This window comes from Carassius carassius, chromosome 7 (genome assembly GCF_963082965.1).
Source record: "Carassius carassius chromosome 7, fCarCar2.1, whole genome shotgun sequence".
In the NCBI taxonomy this organism is placed as follows: Eukaryota; Metazoa; Chordata; class Actinopteri; order Cypriniformes; family Cyprinidae; genus Carassius; species Carassius carassius.
In genome coordinates, this window is record NC_081761.1 from 20,091,571 (window position 1) to 20,112,449 (window position 20,879).

Genomic DNA, 20,879 nt, shown 5'->3' on the forward strand with positions numbered 1-20,879 from the left:
CAGTGCCACAGGCTGATCGCTTCCATACCATACCCGACCAAGTATTGAGAACTTTAACTTTAACACTGGCTGGTTTTTTATTTGCTCAAACATTGATTTTGGATAATTTTTAACCAAAAAAAAATAAAAAATTACAGACTGCAGCTTTAACGTAACTTAAATATAAAGTTAATTTGTCATGTTTTCACTATTCAAATATGTTTTTGTTATGCACAATTCATAAATAAAACAAAATAGTTTTTGGGTTTAATGTTACATAATATTTTGTTTTGCCTACATCCAACTTTCAACATCCAACATGCGTGACATGTCATAATAACAAATGGATTTGGAAGTAGGAGCTTCCCATGCACACAGCATTGAGTAACCATTGAAAATTCTGAAACCTCATGCAACAGTCTGGGGAAGAGGTGAATTTGCATGGCTCCTGTCAAAAAAGCCATCATTTCTCACACATATTCACACTTACCAACTTATTTTGTGGGATGCAGTTTAAATTAAGATTTTTTGTGGCTGATCAGAAATCAGTTTGGCTATATCTTCTGATATTTAAGCATGTAAGTACAAGCATGTCGTTGATCAGTGTGGAGGATGTGAGGTCTGACTGCTGTGAGAGCTTGCTGAGAGACAGACACCGTTTAATGTGAATAAATGGCTGTAATTACTGGACAGCTTTTAAAGTTGTCCCTCCTCTCAGCGCCAACACTGTGTTGATCGATGCTTGATCCCATGGGTTTTAGACCCAGTTCTGCATGTGTTTTTGTGTGTATGTATGGTAGCTGACTGTCCATTTACATTCATCAAGGATGCTTGAGAGGCATTTGCCTTCACCACACCCCTGCCCTTCTAACATACTCAAATGCTCATGTGCACATTTATAAACATTCACACTAAAACATAAAACACATAGGCTTAAGACAACACATGTACTGTATACACTATTCTGTCCCTTACCTCAGACAAAATTAAAGACATATACTCAATCTGAGCCTTTCACATTAATACACTGAGAGTATTATTTAAAATCTCTGAATCTATCTCTAATTTATACCACAAAAAGCAGTTCGGGGTTAAATCTTGTAGAACTATCTCTTTAAAGTAACAACTGCAGGTTACCAAGCAACATTTACAATAAATATATAACAGCTTGTCTATTTCAGAGCAACATTGACTCATGCTTACAACTGTTTACAATATGTTCGGAACAGAGACTTTCTATTGATATAAGATATGTTTCACTATCAAAACCTGCTGAGGGTAAGAAACAAAATGCACTGTTCAGTAATATTTAATTTTACAGTTCAAGTTACACATGCTACTATAATTATTTAGAATACTAATAACAAGAACTGTGTAATTACAAGCAGCTCCAAAAACAATGGCACACAAATTTAAATTGTACGTAGTCTGTTAGAATCACCCTATTATTAAGTATGTAAATACATGGCAACCTCAACTGGGACCTACTATTCCTGTGATGAAATGTACTTGGAAATTACTTGAATTTACTTTAAATATAGGTTTGTGTTGCTTAATTAAAATGCTTTAAAAAAATATAGTGCTTTAGTAGAATTTTTATTTTATCTATTTGCTTTGGGACTTGGCACATTTTTCATTGGCAAAAACTGAGTGTATTGTCATAACTGGATGTAAGCATTAATTATATATATATATATATATATATATATATATATATATATATATATATATATATATATATATATATATATATATATATATATATATATATATATATATATATATTAACAGTTCTTTTCTTGTTGCATGACGGATGGTTTGTAATTGGTAACTTTAATTTATCAGTCAGTAAATAAAGAAAAAAATGCATCTTCCCACCTTCACCAGGCTGAAAGACGGAACAGGTGGAACTCACATTGAAACACAGCAGGGATCATATCATGAGGAATAAAACTGTCCTTGATCTTTTAAGATAAAAGATAGCACTAAGAAAACATGATGTACTATCAAACATACTGGAATTTCCATAACTCAAACTTCCAGAGTCAAAAAAGAGCATTTATTGAAACTAATCTGCAAAACATTGCTCTTTCTGAATTTGATCAACTTTTTACTTCAGCACTTCAGCAGAGATCATTTTTACATACTGATGCCTATTGGGTGCTAAAGGGACAGTTCACTTTAAGGGGTCATGTGATGTTGCTAAAAAGAACATTATATGGTGTAATGAAATGTGTTTATGCAGTATAATTAAGGTTAAAAAAACACATTATGTGTTGTGTTCTCTTTTGGAAGGCCAAACAAAGTATTTTCGCTTTCGCAACGAAACAGTCAGCCTCTGCACAACATGGTGGGGGCGGTGGGCAGCAACAATAAAGTTACGCCTTCTTTCTTTGCATGAACATTTAGGCGCCGTTATGCAAATCTTCCCACATCGTGACATAGACATGAAGAGACTTGTTTGAACGAGCCGTTTTAGGGGGGCGTAGTCGAGTCCTAACTTTTATAAGGAATATCTCTTTGAGTTTGAGACTTTAGTCTTTGCAACTTTAGGGATCTTATCTATTCACAAACAGCTTGTAACACTCCAAAGAGAAAGGAAAACTTGAAATCGCATCATATGACCCCTTTAAAAATTAAAATGCAGGAAATGCATCAGATAGTATGCGAGTACCCAATTTCTGTGCTTTCTCCCTCTTCCAGCCACCTCTTTAGATAACATATCAACACCAAACTGATTTCTCTTTCACATCTTTTTACATTCACATTATAAGTGCTTACATGCCATATTGGAATTCCTGTAATTACAACTTGTGAAATGAGAGTTTTCTAAGAGCTACGACTTGTACCATGTGACAGCTGTACCACCTGACCATTGCAGGCTCTGTTTAGGCATTGACAGTATTGCCATAGAAAAGCATAATTCCGAGTCCAAGGAACAGCTCAGAGTAGAAAACCACATGCTGTCATCTCGAAATTACGGTTATTACGATATGGCGTGAACATAGCATATTACACGGCTCTGTGTAATACTTTATTCTGATTGGCCAGTCGCGACATTCCAAGGTATTTTGTCCCTAGATAACAACCAGTAAAAGCTGATAACAAAGGCTCATTCAGGTAACTGAAGTCGGCACTATACTCTTGCTAGGAACTGTTTTCTCTTGCTGAAAGCTTTGTGTTTGTTTAGCTAATAAAATATTAAAACTTGATTCAAAATTGTGTTCAACTATCTCATTTCATACAAACGGAGTTGCTGCCATTTTTCTATAACTGTTTTGTATGCGGTGACGGATTATAAGATAACTAACAAACTGGTAACTGGTACTTATGTGGCCAGTAGCCATGTAACAGGTGTTTTCATTTCGCGTGGGGGTCCTGATCACCCTGTAGAGAGTTATTTTGCAATACCAACCAGCTGGATGTACAGTCGTGGCCAAAAGTTTTGAGAATTACATAAATATTAGTTTTCAAAAAGTTTGCTGCTAAACTGCTTTTAGATCTTTGTTTCAGTTGTTTCTGTGATGTACTGAAATATAATTACAAGCACTTCATACGTTTCAAAGGCTTTTATCGACAATTACATGACATTTATGCAAAGAGTCAGTATTTGCAGTGTTGGCCCTTATTATTCAGGACCTCTGCAATTCGACTGGGCATGCTCTCAATCAACTTCTGGGCCAAATCCTGACTGATAGCAACCCATTCTTTCATTATCACTTCTTGGAGTTTGTCAGAATTAATGGGTTTTTGTTTGTCCACCCGCCACTTGAGGATTGACCACAAGTTCTCAATGGGATTAAGATCTGGGGAGTTTCCAGGCCATGGACCCAAAATTTCAACATTCTGGTCCCCGAGCAACTTAGTTATCACTTTTGCCTTATGGCACGGTGCTCCATCGTGCTGGAAAATGCATTGTTCTTCACCAAACTATTGTTGGATTGTTGGAAGAAGTTGCTGTTGGAGGGTGTTTTGGTACCATTCTTTATTCATAGCTGTGTTTTTGGGCAGAATTGGAGAGAAGTGGCTTCTTTGCTGCCCTTCTTGACACCAGGCCATCTTCCAAAAGTCTTCGCCTCAATGTGCGTGCAGATGCGCTCACACCTGCCTGCTGCCATTCCTGAGCAAGCTCTGCACTGGTGGCACTCCGATCCCGCAGCTGAATCCTCTTTAGGAGACGATCCTGGCGCTTGCTGGACTTTCTTGAACGCCCTGAAGCCTTTTTTACAAGAATTGAACCTCTTTCCTTGAAGTTCTTGATGATCCTATAAATTGTTGATTTAGGTGCAATCTTAGTAGCCACAATATCCTTGCCTGTGAAGCCATTTTTATGCAACGCAATGATGGCTGCACGCGTTTCTTTGCAGGTCACCATGGTTAACAATGGAAGAACAATGATTTCAAGCATCACCGTCCTTTTAACATGTCAAGTCTGCCATTCTGACCCAATCAGCCTGACATAATGATCTCCAGCCTTGTGCTAGTTAATGTGGAAGATTTTTATTAGTAAGATTTTAATTAAACAAGCATATAATCAATGTGAATCTAGCCATTTTTGTTGCTAGTTATTACTCCATTATAATCTTATAGGTAATAGAAAGCTACGTGCTGGAATATACAAAACTGAGGAGAAACATATGGTCAGACATACATACAGGGCCTTTGTTTAGAATAAATCAAGCAGGGGGCCTCTCCTCTCTAGGGAGGTATTAAAATTGTAATCATAAGGAAAAGTTTGACTATGTGGAACCGCCCCATATAGTGTATATAAGGAGATACCAAATAACATTCGGGAGATCTCCTTGCAAGGACTCTCGGCTTTATTTTCTGTAAAATAAAGTCTTTTCTTCTGAGAGAAAAATCCCTGACTGAGTGTGATTCTTCGGAGAACTGGCAGACGACACCACATTAACAAGATGATTACTGAAATGATCTCAGCAGGTCCTTTAATGACAGCAATGAAATGCAGTGGAAAGGTTTTTTTTGGATTAAGTTAATTTTCATGGCGAAGAAGGACTATGCAATTCATCTGATCACTCTTCATAACATTCTGGAGTATATGCAAACTGCTATTATAAAAACTTAAGCAGCAACTTTTCCAATTTCCAATATTTATGTAATTCTCAAAACTTTTGGCCACGACTGTACATTATTATTCCATACATAAAGCACGATAGGCTTATCAGCAGTTGACGCGAAGCAGAATTAATAGCACTGTTGTTTTACAATTGATCATTCAATTTCTGTACCTGAATACTACTATTATAGGCTAACTACTTGAACAACTTGAAGCACTGCTTATTTCATGTTTATCCTTGTTCTGTTGTATTTAATTGTTATAATTTGTAATTTGTGTATTATTGGTGTAATTTTTTTCTTATTTCATTCCCAAGTGTTTTCTCTTTGATGTTTAACCTTTCTATTGGTTAGTCTATTAGAAGTTTTTGCTGTGATATCATAATTTGAACTGAGAATTGTGAAATGTCACTTCTATCTAAAAAAAGGGGTTCATAAAACAAGTGAAATACTATACAACTACTTCACATATGTGTTCAAGCTGAACACTTCATTAAATTGTGTGTGTAAAGATATTTTGTCCAAATTGATTAAAATCATATCCGCAGTGTTGATAAAAAAATATATATATATATTTTGTCCTTATCGCACAGCCCTAATTGATACTATTATTCCTAAGCATTAAAGGAACTAAATATACTGAAAAAAGTGGTGACCAAATGTTACTGTAATTACAGATTTTTTTTATAGTTTAACCCATATAAAGTAGATTAAAGCCCAGATACACTAAATAGGACAGGTTAGGGTTAGGGTATTATTTAATGAATGTATTTAGGATGGTTAAGTGATGTTAGTGCTTATTGATTTTTGGCTTAAAACCTGTTCATTCAGATGTTACCATTTTTAGGTTACAATTTATTTCAGTGTATGAGAAAAAACATAATCATCAAACTGTCTACTGACTGATATAGCACCTGCTGCTCAGTATCTTTCTGAAGGATCCTAATAGGAAAGAGTATCTGAATCTTATTTTTAACAGATTAAAAATTCCCTGATCATTTCAAAACAATCTTTACAGTTCGTCACACATTTTGGTGTTGTTTTGTCATTTGTCATTTGTACCTAATTTTAGCACAAATAAATTGCTAACAATTTAATAAAAATAATAAACATATGCAGAATAATAAATCTTTATTTCACTGAACAAAATGGTAGCCAAAAAATAATAACATCTAAATTAACTAGTAATATTTATTTAAAGACACAACTGCAGGTTATCACTTTTTGCAGTCGGTCATTGTAGCTAAATCTGGACAAAAGCGTAATGCATAAATTATAAATAAGGCATTGCTATGAATGTGTTTTTTTCCTCTCTGGTAGAAAGATGATAAAAAAGGCATCAGAGAACAGCAGATTGCGCACCAGTGGGCTGAATGGAGAGGATCCATATACAGAAGGATGAATGGCATCATGCAGGAACAGGACATGGTGTGCCAACCTGCCTGTTATTCCTGTTCATACCTATACACACCACAAATTTACACAAGCACAGGCCAATATTCATACACAGGTACAAGTAAACATGAATGCACAAGCACACTTATGGAAGCACTCGCCCACATTCTCTTACACATACAAGAGTGGCTAAACAGCCATGTGAGTTTGCGGCGGCAGATGGAGGCTGTCAGCATGCCCTGAGTGAGTTGTTCCAAATGAAAGGCACATGAGGTTGTCTTTCCTCTCTGTGATTACTCTCACATGCTCACAGTACTTGGCAGTCTTGAGAAAAGGCTAGGCTGTGCATATCAGCATTTGGGACTGTGAAACGTATTAGGTGTTGGTCACAAATACATTCAACAACACAGGAGAATCAAGCCCCTTTCTATAGCTCTGAATGCCGCATGCAACCACAGTGACAGTGATTAAGGTATTATCAAAGATACAGATTTACATAAAACCGAAGCATCAGAATTGATGCTATTTAATAAATGGGTTAAATCCGGGTGCTAACCCACATCAGTTCTGGATGGTCTGTTTTCAAAGTCTGACAGCATGTAGAATACATAATTAATGGTATAAGCTCAGGTCAGAGACAGAGGCTGAATCTGAAGACTTCAAATAAAATACTGCTCTGTCTGTGTGAACTACCTGGAACCCCAGACGAAACAACGTACCACGTACAAGATTATGATTATCACACTATGACATGGCAAACTTACAGTATTATTCTGTACACACACGAACACTGAAAAAAGGGGTCATCTTATTCAAAATTCACTTTTACATGTTGTTTGAAATGTGTGTTGGCACTTTGTGTACACAACCACACTATAATGATAAAAATCCACCAAATGTTTTTTTTTTTTTATCTTGATAAATAATAACCCCTTTCTCAAATCAAGCCATTCTCAGATTCTTGGATGTGTGACATCACACAGACCCAGGCCCCTCCCACAACTGTTTACTGCCACTAGGGTTTTTACTTTAGACCTGCTCTGACTGTCATAGACAAGAATGTCTCCTAAGCAATTGAGGTTTCTGTTGTTGGATGTAATAATGAACACATCATTTACTCCTGACATCTGAGCCACTGAAGACACAGAGGATTATGTTTGTTTTTGAAGGGAATGCACCCCCCGAACTACCTAAATGTGTCTATGTTTGCATGAATCATTTGTAACCAAGCCTTATCTACAGAAGAAGTGAGTATAAGTTTTTTTTTTTATGAATCTTTGCAAATCATCTTTCCTAATAATGTGCAAATTAGCAAGATTCACGATGAATGCGGCAAAAATGTACTGTCTCTTAAAGATCTCCGATACTGCATGTCACCCCACAGAAAAGAGGGGTGGGGTGAGCAGACCTCATTAGCATTTAAAGGGTCATGCAACGAAATGGCTTGCTGTCAACAGAGCTATTTTTGACAGGGTAAAAAGGGTTTTGTTTTACTCTACCACTGAGAAATTTTAACCAAAGTATGTTATAGACTTTTCATCCCCTAGGGGCAATTGATTTTACAGCAAGACCAGCGCACAAAAATACAATTTACATTAAAATTACATAAAAAAATAAAAATACAACAAGACACACCACAAGACCAAACAACTACCTGCTTCCATCTACTCCCCACCTGCCCATATTTAGCAAAGAGATAGAAGTAGGAATAAATGAATGTTTATACCTGTTACTCCTAACAGAAGAAAATCTAAACCGAAATCCTGAAGGTAGAAATTGAAACTCAGAATAGATGATGATGAGAAGATGAGAAGTAACCGTTAAAATAGATAGAGCTTTTCTAACTACCTGTCTAATATATAGGTCGGTAGGATGACTCTGCTGAACTCCTAAAATCTTACTACTAGTGTTAACTAGTAAGTTAAGTATATAACTTAACACACTGTGATACATTTGTGCTGCTAAACACAAGCAGCAAAAGCTGAACACAACTAAAGCACAGTTGTCATCGTTTACACACAATGATTCAAAATTGTTCACACTTGTTTCTAATGATGTGATCTACCAACTACAAAATATGAGTTCAGAGTGCACAAATGGCACAGGTGACTGAATGATGATACAAACTAGATGGAAACAATATGAGAAGAAGAGGAGGGAGAGTACATGTAAGAAGTGAAGGATGAGGAGGAAGAGAATGAGGAGAGAAAGAGTAAGGTTTAGAGAGTGTTATCACGGCTAGATCAGTCACACAAGTATTTTTTTATTCTCTTTGTCTAGCAAAAAAACACAACATTACTATGTGGACAAACTCCTCAGGCCGTACTCAATAAAAAAGACATGATGCTGAGTATCAGTATTTGAGTGTACTAGTTGCTTCAGGTGTGTTTGATTAGGGTTGGAGCTAAACTTCGCAGTACAGTCGATTGCCAGGAACAGGGTTGGGCACTGCTGATTTAGAGTTTTATTTGACCTTTTTGGCCTTTGCAGTTGGACTGCAGTATTTTTGCAGTATCCAAGTGCGCAGAAGAGAAGAGGAGAGGAGAGGAGAGGAGAGGAGAGGAGAGGAGAGGAGAGGAGAGGAGAGGAGAGGAGACGAGAAGAAAGATCAGGGGTAACGGTTAAAAAGAAGTCCAGTGTATAGACTATAGGCAGCGCAAACATACACAGCCCTCATCCACACTGAAAAACGGTAAACTAAAAAAAATGGTAACAACTACATTAACTGGTTTTAAGTCAAAACCTATTACTTAACATCAATGCATTAACCTAAATACCTTAATTGATACCAGTAATCAAAACAGAAATAGCTATTTAAAGTAACAATTGCATGTTACCACTTTTTATTACATTGCAGAAGAGATATATTAAAAACACTGACAATAAAATGCAAAGAAAATCTATAATGATCTGATCAAAATATGAATAAGCACAAAGCATCACATATAAATATTCTTAAATGTCATTTATTTTCATTATGAAAATGTATTTGCTGCTTGGTTTACACAATTTATTGCCATTTGTATTTATTAGTAGCCTAGACTTTACATTTATGAGTTTAGCAGATGCTTTTATCCACAGTGAATTACAGTGCTTTCAGGCTATTCATTTTTAATTTATTTTTACCAGTATGTGCATTCCCTGGGAAGTAAACCCATGAACTTTTGCACTGCTAACACAATGATCTACCACTGAGCCACAGGAACACTGTAAACACAATAAATAAATAAAAATAAATCTGTAACAGTTAGAGTAAAATACTGGCAGCTGTGGTGGCCAGAACTTTACCATTTGCAACATTTTGGGTTTTACAGTCTTACTTTAAATTCATTGAAAAAAAAAAAAAAAAAAAAAAAAAAAAAAAAAATATATATATATATATATATATATATATATATATATATATATATATATATATATATATATATAAAATTACATTAACTGTAAATACAGTTATTCACCGTATACAGTAGGGAAACTTCCTGTTAACTATTTAACAGATTTTAACTGTAGCATTTTACTGTTAAAATAATGCTCAATGTATAGGAAGAATTAATAGGTTTTAGAAAATTATCCTACTTGAAAGTAATCTGTAGTGAATTATTTTGAGTAACCTCCCCCACACTGCTATATTGAACACTAACACCAAGTAAATGTGCCAAGAAAATAAATACCGGAAACATAAATCAGAAAAATGCCTTTATCTACTAGTCTGTGCATCAATTCTTTCATCTTTATTACAGAGAAGTTATCTGAACTGTGAAAGTTTAAATGTATCCTGACATGGTCCAACCATGGTCTTCATTTGTAGTTTCTGAACATCCACAAGTGTACCTTAACATCAACAGTGGCAATATTGGAATAAAGCTGAAAGCAGAACACAAAAATGGGTTTCCATTATTGTACAGAAGACAAAAAAATTAACCGTTACTTCCTGTGAGCGAATTCTTTATTGGTACCCATCATACATATTTCCTGGTTGCAAAATCAGATGTTAAAGATACAACGAATCTTACAGAGATCATTTACTTTTTCATTTTTATCTTTCCCACCTTTAGTACTGCTACATATCCCTCCCCTTTCATGTCCCAAGAATGATGTAATCCTTTTCATGTGGAAAGTGCAGGAGTTATGTAAAAAGCGAAGCGTGTGCATGCCGCCTCTTCTGCCCTCCTTCCTTTCTGTGCATGTGAGAGAAAAAAAAGAGTGACAAGGAGAGAACGACTCTATACTCTATCAATTCTCCCATCATTGGCGTGGGATGCATAAACAAGTACCCCATCAAGCTATTAATCAAAAGCAATTGTATGGCACATCAGAAAGATTAGAAAGTACAATGAATTGGTAAAATGGTAACTAACACTTAGAAAGATTTGAAGAGCCATGAACAAGGTGTACAAAAGAACAAATGATGGGGAGAAAAACGGTATTAACAAAGCAAATGAGGCACAAAACACTTGAACAATTTTTTTAACCATCCAGTATGTTGTGGAGTTTCTGAATTAGCTAACAATCATGAAATATGTAACAGTATGTTCTACTGTCTTATTTATTTTGCAGAAATTTCAGAAAATGTAGGAATTGTTGCACAGTGCAATGCCAAGTATTTTTGTGTTCTCTTCTAATCATGCTGGTGGAAATTGTTCAGTGTTTAACATAGAAGAGAGGATAAAAACACAGTGGAAAGAACAAAGACATTTGGAATTATCTGCCTGAATGTTGTGATAATCATGATTTTATGAACAGTGAATATTAACAATGATGGGTTACATCTCCAATGGTTCAAGGCAGACAGTAGTTGTGTGATGAAGAAAATGCACCAGTGGGCAGATTGAAGGAGCATTCTCCTTGTTGCATTGATGCTTGTGGACTTTGTTGCACAACAGCACAGCTCCATAACTCCATACACATTTCGGAGTAAAATGGCTTTCTGAAAAGGGAAAAAAAAAGTAGGGACTTGATTTTATCCACTGGTTTTTAACTGGACTGTGAAAAGAGGGTGTTGCGTATTAGAATAGAGGCAAATTTGAATGTGATTGGTTCAACTGCAGTGAGGCTTTGCATATGCCAGCAGGGAGGAGTCCATATACCTGTATATGCATAGATGAATTATTCACAATAAAGCCAGTAACATGCATTAAGAAAGTTAATCAATTCAAGTCCATTTTGATTTCACATCAACTCCAAAATCAATCAGCCTATCCAGGTTTTCTGTACCTTATTACTGAACAAAGCATCAGAGCACCTGTTTCAATGTAACTGTTGACTTATTAAAGATGAACGTCACAGCTGAGAAGATGAGCTTTTAATAAAATTGGCTGCCTACCTAGAAACATGAAAAACACCCATAATGCACTTTGATTATGGCACCGCCGTTCTGCTATTCTGTCTGCGGGTGAGAATACAAAAATGCATACTGCTCATTTACATACACTAGCAACAATGTAACAATAAAAAGCTAGTTGAAAACTGTCAAACTTGTCCTTTAAGTGAACAAATAATGTGCCTTCAAATTTCAAAGATTGACCATAGAGAAAGCATCTACAGCAAGATGACCTGACAGAGACCAACAGTTCTTACATCAAATTTTCATAAAGACTAACCTACTTATCTCTGCATATTTTATTTGTGACACATATGGTACCATTAGGTCTTACTCTTTCCATAATGTATTACTCTGATCATGCTAGGGGCAAAATTGTTCCAAGTTTAAAGGGGTCACAAGATGCGATTTCAAGTTTTCCTTTCTCTTTGGAGTGTTACCAGCTGTTTGTGAAAAGAAAAGATCCCCAGAGTTGCAAAAACTAAATTTTCAAACCCAAAGAGATATTCTTTATGAAAGTTAAGACTTGTCGAAGCCCTCCTAAAACACCTTGTTTAAACACGCCCCCACATGTCTGCGTCACTGCGTGGGAAGATTTGCATAATGTTTTCCAAATGTTCACACAAAGAAAGAAGGTATAACTTTGATTCACGCTGTAGTATTGTTGCTGTCGCTATACTCTGAAGACGCTTGTGTATTTTGTTGTGAAAGCGAAAATACTTTGTTTGGCCTTCCAAAAGAGAACACGACTAGGGCATAACTTTTCCGTCACACGCTTGAGGTATTCAGCCAATCACAATGGACTGGACAGCTGGCAAATCAGAGCACACCTCGCTTTTCAGACCGATGAAAAAGGCGGGACACAGAGGAGAAACAATAATGTACAGTATGTGGAAAATAATGTGTTTTTTTAACCTTAAACCACATTTAACACACAATGTCATTACACCAAATACACATTAACATGGAATCGAGGATAAGAACACAGTGGAAAGAATAAAGCCCTATGCAGTTGTTTGCTAGAATATTATGAGTGAGCTGTGAATATTAACAAAGATGGGTTACAATTCTAATGGTTCACAGCATAGGCTACAGTAGTTATATGATGAAGCAAATGCACCAGTGGGTGGAGTGAGGCATCCTCTTGGTTGCTTAGATGCTTGTGGAAATCTTGGACTTCACTGCACAGTTATCAAATTCATACCTCAGTTAACACAAATGCATTACACAAATAGTCCAGAAGTATGAATAAAAAGTCAGGTGGGGAGGGTCAAGGGGGAGTCCTGCTTATGTCATCATGGTGGGTTTTATTATTACAGAAAAACCTTGTTCGGACAATCCTGAACCATAATCATTACTGAACTCAAATCACGAATAGGCTAACCTGTATTTTACAGACACACGCGCGCGATTTACGGAGGTTGCCCTGATAAATGTCGCTTTGAGGACGTTTTCTTCAGGTGCTTTACATATTCAAAGCATGTATTCGGTTTCAATATCTGATACGTTTATTGTGCGAACGCAGTAAAAATAATTAAATGATTTTAGTCAAAGAAAAATTTATACATTGCGCGACGATGGACAGCAAAGTCATTAATCAAATTTACATTTCAAATCTATCACAACTAGAGGAATTCGTCCATTAGTTTGACCAGAGAACACTACAGGAATGTAAACAACACAATACAATGCGACACTTCCATCTCATCACCATCAACAATACTATCGACACCAAGACGATACGGTAGGCTATAGTAGCCGATGTATATAGCTATAGCCTAATTGACGCATCAGAGAAAATAAAGTTTTTTTCCTTTTCCTTTTTTTTTTTTTTTTTTGCATAAGTCACTAAGGTAACTGGAGCTGCGCTTATTCAAATCATCACTGTCAGAGATGCAAACGATTCTCCAAAGACGCAGAGTCGTGATTTGACATAACCAGCGCTCCAAATGCGCATTCTCTAATCGAATAAACGACATTAAAGAATTATTGATGTCAAGTGAATGACACGAGGAGGACCCTCGAACAATAAAATATTCGATTGGTTCGCTATGAACGGCGCGCAAAGCGAAGCCTTCGCAAATAGGTTAAGCCGCTCTCTATACATCTAGCACGAGCAGAATAAATCCGAGTCGAAACACAAAACACACAATTACAAACCTTTGCTTTCTTCCCTTTCATCCTGATTCTCCTCAGCCGTCGCTTCTGGTTTCATCCCATCCATTTGGAAAAGAGTAGGTTGGATACACTTCCCTTTTGCCTGGTCTCTCTTTCTCCAATATATAGGAGTATATTTTACAGTCCACCTCAAATATGTAAATGTTTTGTCAGAACGGATTTCTGGCAGATAATTGATTCATAAACGATACGAGCTCAGCCGAGTATCTCGCGTAAAAGAAGACTACAAGCAGATAAGCGGAGGCGAGGAAAAACAGCCACTCCACTGCCAGTCAGGTTGACATAAACAGATAGCCCCAGCTGTAAACAGTCACACATGCTCTCTCTCTCCGTCCCCCTCCCTACCCGAATTGATGGGAGGATAGAAAGAATATACTGTACTTATTAGGATTGGGGTTACAGAGATATGAATTAAAAGTGATGTGTGCTAAATGAAACCCTAAAGACACAAAGATACTTCACCTGTTATTTTATTCTAAACATGAACACTTAAATGGTGGGTGCCCCCGTTTTTTAATAATAATAAAACAATGATCAAACAGAGAAATACCATCTGTCTGGAATCCTCTTAAACAGTATTAATTCTCAAGCACATGACCTTCTGCTGCATTCAGCTAAACAAAAGACTTGCATATACTGGTAAAGTACAACTGTCACACTAAATACCATCTCTATCATTACCATTTAAGGACCTTAAAAACCCAGAGGGTATATATGAGGTCGTATTTCAACAGTCCCCTTGTTAAAAAGCAGATCCTGAAATAGATGGCACCCTATAGATTTTAGGGTTTATGAATGTGCACAGTATACTTGTACGTACAAGACTAATACTAATAACATGGACGTGATTGATAGCATAGCTATGTAAAGTAAACTTAGTGTATTTTCTAAATTTCTGGGTTTTAGCATTAATTTGTCTCTTATTGTTTCCAGGCCGACCCCCCCTTCTCACAAATGCCTGCATCTTCTTTGCCAAGCTACTTTTCAGTTAATACCTACAGCAAATATGACAACAAAACCAGAACCCAGGAAAAATAGGATGCATGGTCACCCTATAGTACACTGTAAAGAGTTTTGGACTTGCATTTGTTACCCTACAGATATTGCTACCTTTACCCAAAACATTTCGTTTTGTTGGTATAATGCATTTAGTTTGCTTTACTGATAAAACACTTATGTAAGTAGACCTAATTGTATTATACATGGAAATGACCCATACATTTTCTCTTGTACGTATCACCTAAGACTTTACACCATTTTGTGTTTGGTAAAACTTTAATCTTCAGTTTATCAAAATTATTTTTTATTATACACTGGAAAAACAATAGGGTTTTTCACAAAAAAAAATGGCAACATCTAAATTAATTGGTTCTATTTAAGTCAAAAATATTATTTAATATTGCTGATTTATACCAACAAAACTACTTGATATGGGTTATATGATGTACAAATACATATTTAAAGTAACACTTGCAGCAGTGCATAAAAATACAAAAGTGTACTGAGAAAGGCGTAAAGAGATCTCATTAAAACACCTTCCTTCCTCAGGCATCAAACACACAGCAGGTAAAGGAATGTAAGTAGTAGTGGTTGTGCTGTAAACAACCTCAAACGTCTGGTTGTAATTTAAAGTTCTTACCTCCTTTAAAGTATCACATTTTACAAGCAATTTAGGATGAAATATCCAGTTTGTGTCAACAAATTTGAGCCTATATCTTTTACTTCCTGGAAGGTTGCTGAACTGAAACAACCTTGGTGGAAGAAAAGAGATTAAAAGATCTTTATCTACACTTCTCACTAAAATTACAGTATATATTGTAATGGACTGAGGTGTAATAAGAACAAATCAGGAGGAGGACTTTTGTGTATTTACATTTACTTGAAAGATATATGGCCTAACATTAATTAGTTCCAAAGACAATTTTCAGATAGGCACCAAATGAAATATCTCAGAGGTGCATATTTTCTTTTTTATTTAACAAGTCACATTTAAGGCTCAGGGACCATTTTGCTCTGACATACTACAATAATCTCTAAATTAGTAGGTCACCGCCACAGATTAAGTGTTTGTCTGGTAGATGAGAAATTGTGTCTTGCACAGTTTATCTTCTCATCATCAATAAACAAACAAAAAACATAGACAACACATAGTAAAAACATGCAAAGTTATCAAGCTATCAAGCAAACCTTGGAAAAAGGAGATGTAAATTTTGTAGAAATTAGTTTTCACTTTCATGAAAGAACGCATTTGTTCATTGTCGAAAAAGCCAGACTAAATCAGTTATGTTTTAGTGTGTGAAACACACACACACACACTTTTCCAGGGGGTGAAAACTTTTTTATAGGAATTGTAGTCCTGCCAAGTTTTTACTGCAAAGCCTTGGAGCTTTTTAAGCCTTGAAGTTTTTTTAGAGATACTCTCTCTTTCTCAGGTCAATGTAAAATGCAGGCTCTTGGTCAAAAAGAAAAGTATGTTTTATCTATTTGTCTATAAAAGTGGAATTGTTCTCTATAAACCCTCAGAGTACAACAGCCCACTCTCTCTCAAAATAACAACATAATCCCTCATGGCTGTGTAGTTTAATTATTCTGTTCGCTGTTTATTAACAGGGAAATAGCTACATTTGAGGTCTCTACAGAAGCTCAGAGTAAGAGCCATTTAGCTGACAATAGAGAAATAATGGATGAACGTTGGCTGCAATTTGTGTTGCAGATATTCATAATGCCAGCAAACTGTCAACCACTGAAAGCCTTCAATAAACATGGTTTATGACTAAGTTTTAGACGATGTTAATTATTCATAACAGCAGAACCAGCTGTGGGTAAAAGACAAGAAAATACTGTGATTGTACATAAGAAAAAAAAAATTGTGGGTAATATAGATGTTCATGCAGTTTTTAAGTTACCACAAAGGAAAAAGTAAAAAATATCTTAATCTGATTTGTTTTGGTTTTTTTTATTTGTTTGTTTTAGCACATGGTCTGAGTAAAGAGATTTTATGTATTCCTGTTGAACAAAGCAATATTTCCTTTTATAAATGTACTTCTTACCCATAATAAAATGTTATTACAATTGGCAGAGATGTCTTTCAAGCTTTGTCAAATAAGCAGCCCACTGTGTAAGGGACAAACTAAGGAAACAATTTAAAAAATTTAACTTATAACAAACGAATGGTCTATTCACATTCAAAGCATATTTTCACTGGAACAATGGCATAACTCCAGTGCACCTTTCAGATGGTCTGCCATTCAAGTAACAGAAGTACAGAATGCAAGAGAAGAAAGTTCAAGACACTTATTTAATTAATAACTCCAATATGTGTCGTTTGATATATTTATGAGAGAAAGAACCCAAAAATCATAATCTCTAGCTTCACGTCCATATTTATGTCCCGGTTGGTAAAACTGTTGTCCCTGTTAAAGGTCCCCTTCTTCGTGATCCAATGTTTTAAACTTTAGTTAGTGTGTAATGTTGTTGTTAGAGTATAAGTAATATCTGTAAAATTCTAAAGCTCAAAGTTCAATGCCAAGCGAGATATTTTATTGAACAGAATTCGCCTACAAAAAACGACCCGTTTGGACTACATCCCTCTAGTTCCTGCAGTAATGACGTCACTAAAACAGTTTTTTGACTAACCTCCGCCCACATGAATACACAAAAAAGGGGGCGTGGTCTTGTTGCATTCCGATGGAGAAGAAGGAAGAGCTGCGTTTGTGTTTGTCGCCATGTCGTTGAAACGCTGTTATTTCCACCTCGGAGTCCAATCATCTTTGTTTGGTTTTCCCAGGGACGCTGTACTTGGAGATTAATGGTTACAATTTATGTTTAACTCGGTTCCCGAAAATTATAATCCATATGTAAAACTATGGGCAGCACATTTTGCTGAGGACAGCTTGCTGAGGACAACTTCCTCAATCTCAATCAGTTTAATGCCGGATTCGCACAAAGATTATTCTTGAAAGATGGAGCAGTTCCCTCTTTGTCTGGAGAAGGCGTTGTTTATGGACCACAACCGGTAAGTGTATTTTATTATTTAAGTTGGTGCGTTTAACAGTTTCTGTAACTTATTACACATTAACAATGCTGTTTAGCTTTGTTAACTAGATGTTACGGCTGTGCAAAAAAACAAATGCGATTTTCATGCGCATCTTGTCAGTAAAAACGCTCCTGTGATTATAAGTACATCTCCAGCACATGCTCCTGCCCACTTGCTTCTCAAAACTAGTCTAATCGCGTTTCCAGGAGGGCCGCGTGCTCTAAGCTGGTGTCGAATCACAACACAGGAACCGCTGGCACAATCAGAACGTGTTACGTATTTCTGAAGGAGGAACTTTATAGAAAAAGGAAGTCATCAGCCCATATTTATGACAGTGAAAACAGCGGTATACAGATAGGTGAATTGTGTGAAAAATACTTGTTTTTTTTTACACGCGAAACATGAACACATGTTATATTGCACACTGTAAACACAATCAAAGCTTCAAAAAAGTGTGAAAAACGGGACCTTTAATCACTATGTGGGTGGAGTTTTGACGGCGACGGAAGGGTCGACTGCTCCTTCTTCTCCTGCTAAGCCTTCGATCTGTCAGAAACCACACCTCATATTCGTCAGCACTGATCGTTTCATGTGTGCGTCTTCATTAAATGTTCATCAGCCACAGCTGCCACTCATCACCTGCTCCCTATTTATTGCCCTGTCTTTCATCTTGTGTTTGTCAGATCGTTGTTTGAAGCTCCCTGTTGTATGCCTGGTTCCTCATCTCTGTTTATCGCCTCGTTGGATCCTCACACCTCTGGAACCCCATCCTCTCCACTCAACAACTGGATAGCTCATCTCGGTTCCTGCGTCACGCTCTCCTGCTGTCTCATCTCACCACTACTTCCTGGACACCTGTGATATCATCTCTCTTCATCTCGTTGTTCCTGCTGATTACCACTGTTCTCTTGTGTAACTCCTCATTAAAACTATCATTTACTTGCAATTGCTTCCTCACCCTCCTTACCATTACACTTTAATGCTGTTTCCAGACAACTCAGTGATTCATGTGGGTTAGCAAAACACTTACCCACATGAAACACGTTAGTGCATCTGGTTATTGCATTTTCGTTGCCAGACCACCAATCTAAATAAATAATGGATGTTCATCCCTGTTCTGAATAGCTCGATAGGAATACTATGTATCTAATCAAAATATTGTTGGCCTCACATATTTGTGTTTACTTTTAAAGGCCTGTTCACACTAACAAAATGCAATCTACACAGTGCATCAGAGAGGTTTATTTATATCAAAATGTACTAAAATATGTATTTGGCTATATTAAAGGGTTAGTTCACCCAATAATCCAAATGATGTAATTAATAACTCACCCTCATGTCCTTCCAAACCCGTGAGACCTCCGTTCATCTTCGGAACACAGTTTAAGATATTTTAGATTTAGTCCGAGAGCTCTCAGTCCCTCCATTGAAACTGTGTGTACGGTCTACTCTCCATGTCCAGAAAGGTAAGAAAAACATCATCAAAGTAGTCCATGTGACATCAGAGGGTCCGTTAGAATTTTTTGAAGCATTGAAAATACATTTTGGTCCAAAAATAGCAAAAACTACGACTTTATTCAGCATTTTCTTCTCTTCCGTGTCTGTTGTGAGAGAGTTCAAAACACAACAGTGTAGTGATATCCGGTTCACGAACGAATCATTTGATGTAACCGGATCTTCTTGAACCAGTTCACCAAATCGAACTGAATCGTTTAAAACGTTTCACGTCTCCAATAAGCATTAATCCGCAAATGACTTAAGCTGTTAACTTTTTTTATGTGGCTGACACTCCCTCTGAGTTAAAACAAACCAATATCCCGGAATAATTCATTTACTCAAACAGTACACTGACTGAACTGCTGTGAAGAGAGAACTGAAGATAAACACCGAGCTGAGCCAGATAACGAACAAAAGATTGACTCCTTCTCGAGTCAAGAACCGCTTGCATCGGTTTTCGGATCACCATTAGTTCTTTCGGACAGTTCGATTCAATAAACCGTTGAAGAAAACGGTTCACCGGTTCTTTTGCACTCGACCTAATGACTTCATTTGCGATGATTGCCCTTGATTCAAGCCTTCGGTTTACCCGCGCTCATAACACTAGCACAGAATCGGTTCAGAATTAATCACCAAAAGAATCAGCTCGGTTCAGACGCTCTGTGTGTCATTCTGCTTCACACTGAATCTCACATGCGTAGTATCAACAGCTCCTCGGTTCTCTAATCGGACACGTCTGACAGAAACGGTTCTTGCCTCAAGAACGAGTCAGTCTTTTGTTCGTTATCTGGCTTGGCTCGGTGTTCATCTTCAATTCTCTCTTCACAGCAGTTCAGTCAGTGTACTGTTTGAGTGAATGAATTACTCCGGGATATTGGTTTGTTTGAACTCAGAGGGAGTGTGAGCCACATTAAAAAAGTTAACAGCTTAAGTCATTTGAGGATTAATGCTTATTGGAGACGAGAAACGTTTTAAACGATTCAGTTCGATTTGGTGAACTGGTTCAAAAAGATCCGGTAACATTGAATGATTCGTTCGCGAACCGGATATCACAAACTGCTGTCTTTTGAACTCTCTCACAACAGACACGGAAGAGAAGACAATGCTGAATAAAGTCATAGTTTTTGCTATTTTTGGACCAAAATGTTTTTTGATGCTTCAAAAAATTCTAACTGACCCTCTGATGTCACATGGACTACTCTGATGATGTTTTTATTACCTTTCTGGACATTGACAGTATACCGTACACACAGCTTCAATGGAGGGACTGAGAGCTCTCGGACTAAAGGCCCGTTCACACCAAGCACGATAACTGTAAAGATAACGATAAAGATATAGTTCTAAAAATCGTTCTCAATATTAAAGAATAGCAGAGTCCACACCACAACTATAACG

General features: G+C 36.7%; 1 protein-coding gene across 3 annotated transcripts in view; it reads right to left on the reverse strand.

The window, feature by feature from the left end:
- The window catches only part of gpm6ba (glycoprotein M6Ba), an 80,660-nt gene that overhangs the window by 31,320 nt on the left and 28,461 nt on the right, over positions 1-20,879 (reverse strand). For 2 of the 3 annotated variants that reach the window (XM_059554115.1, XM_059554117.1), the window contains exon 1: positions 13,934-14,231. The exons of the other annotated variant lie outside the window; for it this stretch is intronic. In XM_059554115.1, the coding sequence (XP_059410098.1) occupies positions 13,934-13,997 (64 nt within the window). In that variant the 5' untranslated portion in view covers positions 13,998-14,231. Of the gene's footprint in view, positions 1-13,933; positions 14,232-20,879 lie in introns of those variants that run through there. 3 annotated transcript variants of the gene reach the window in all.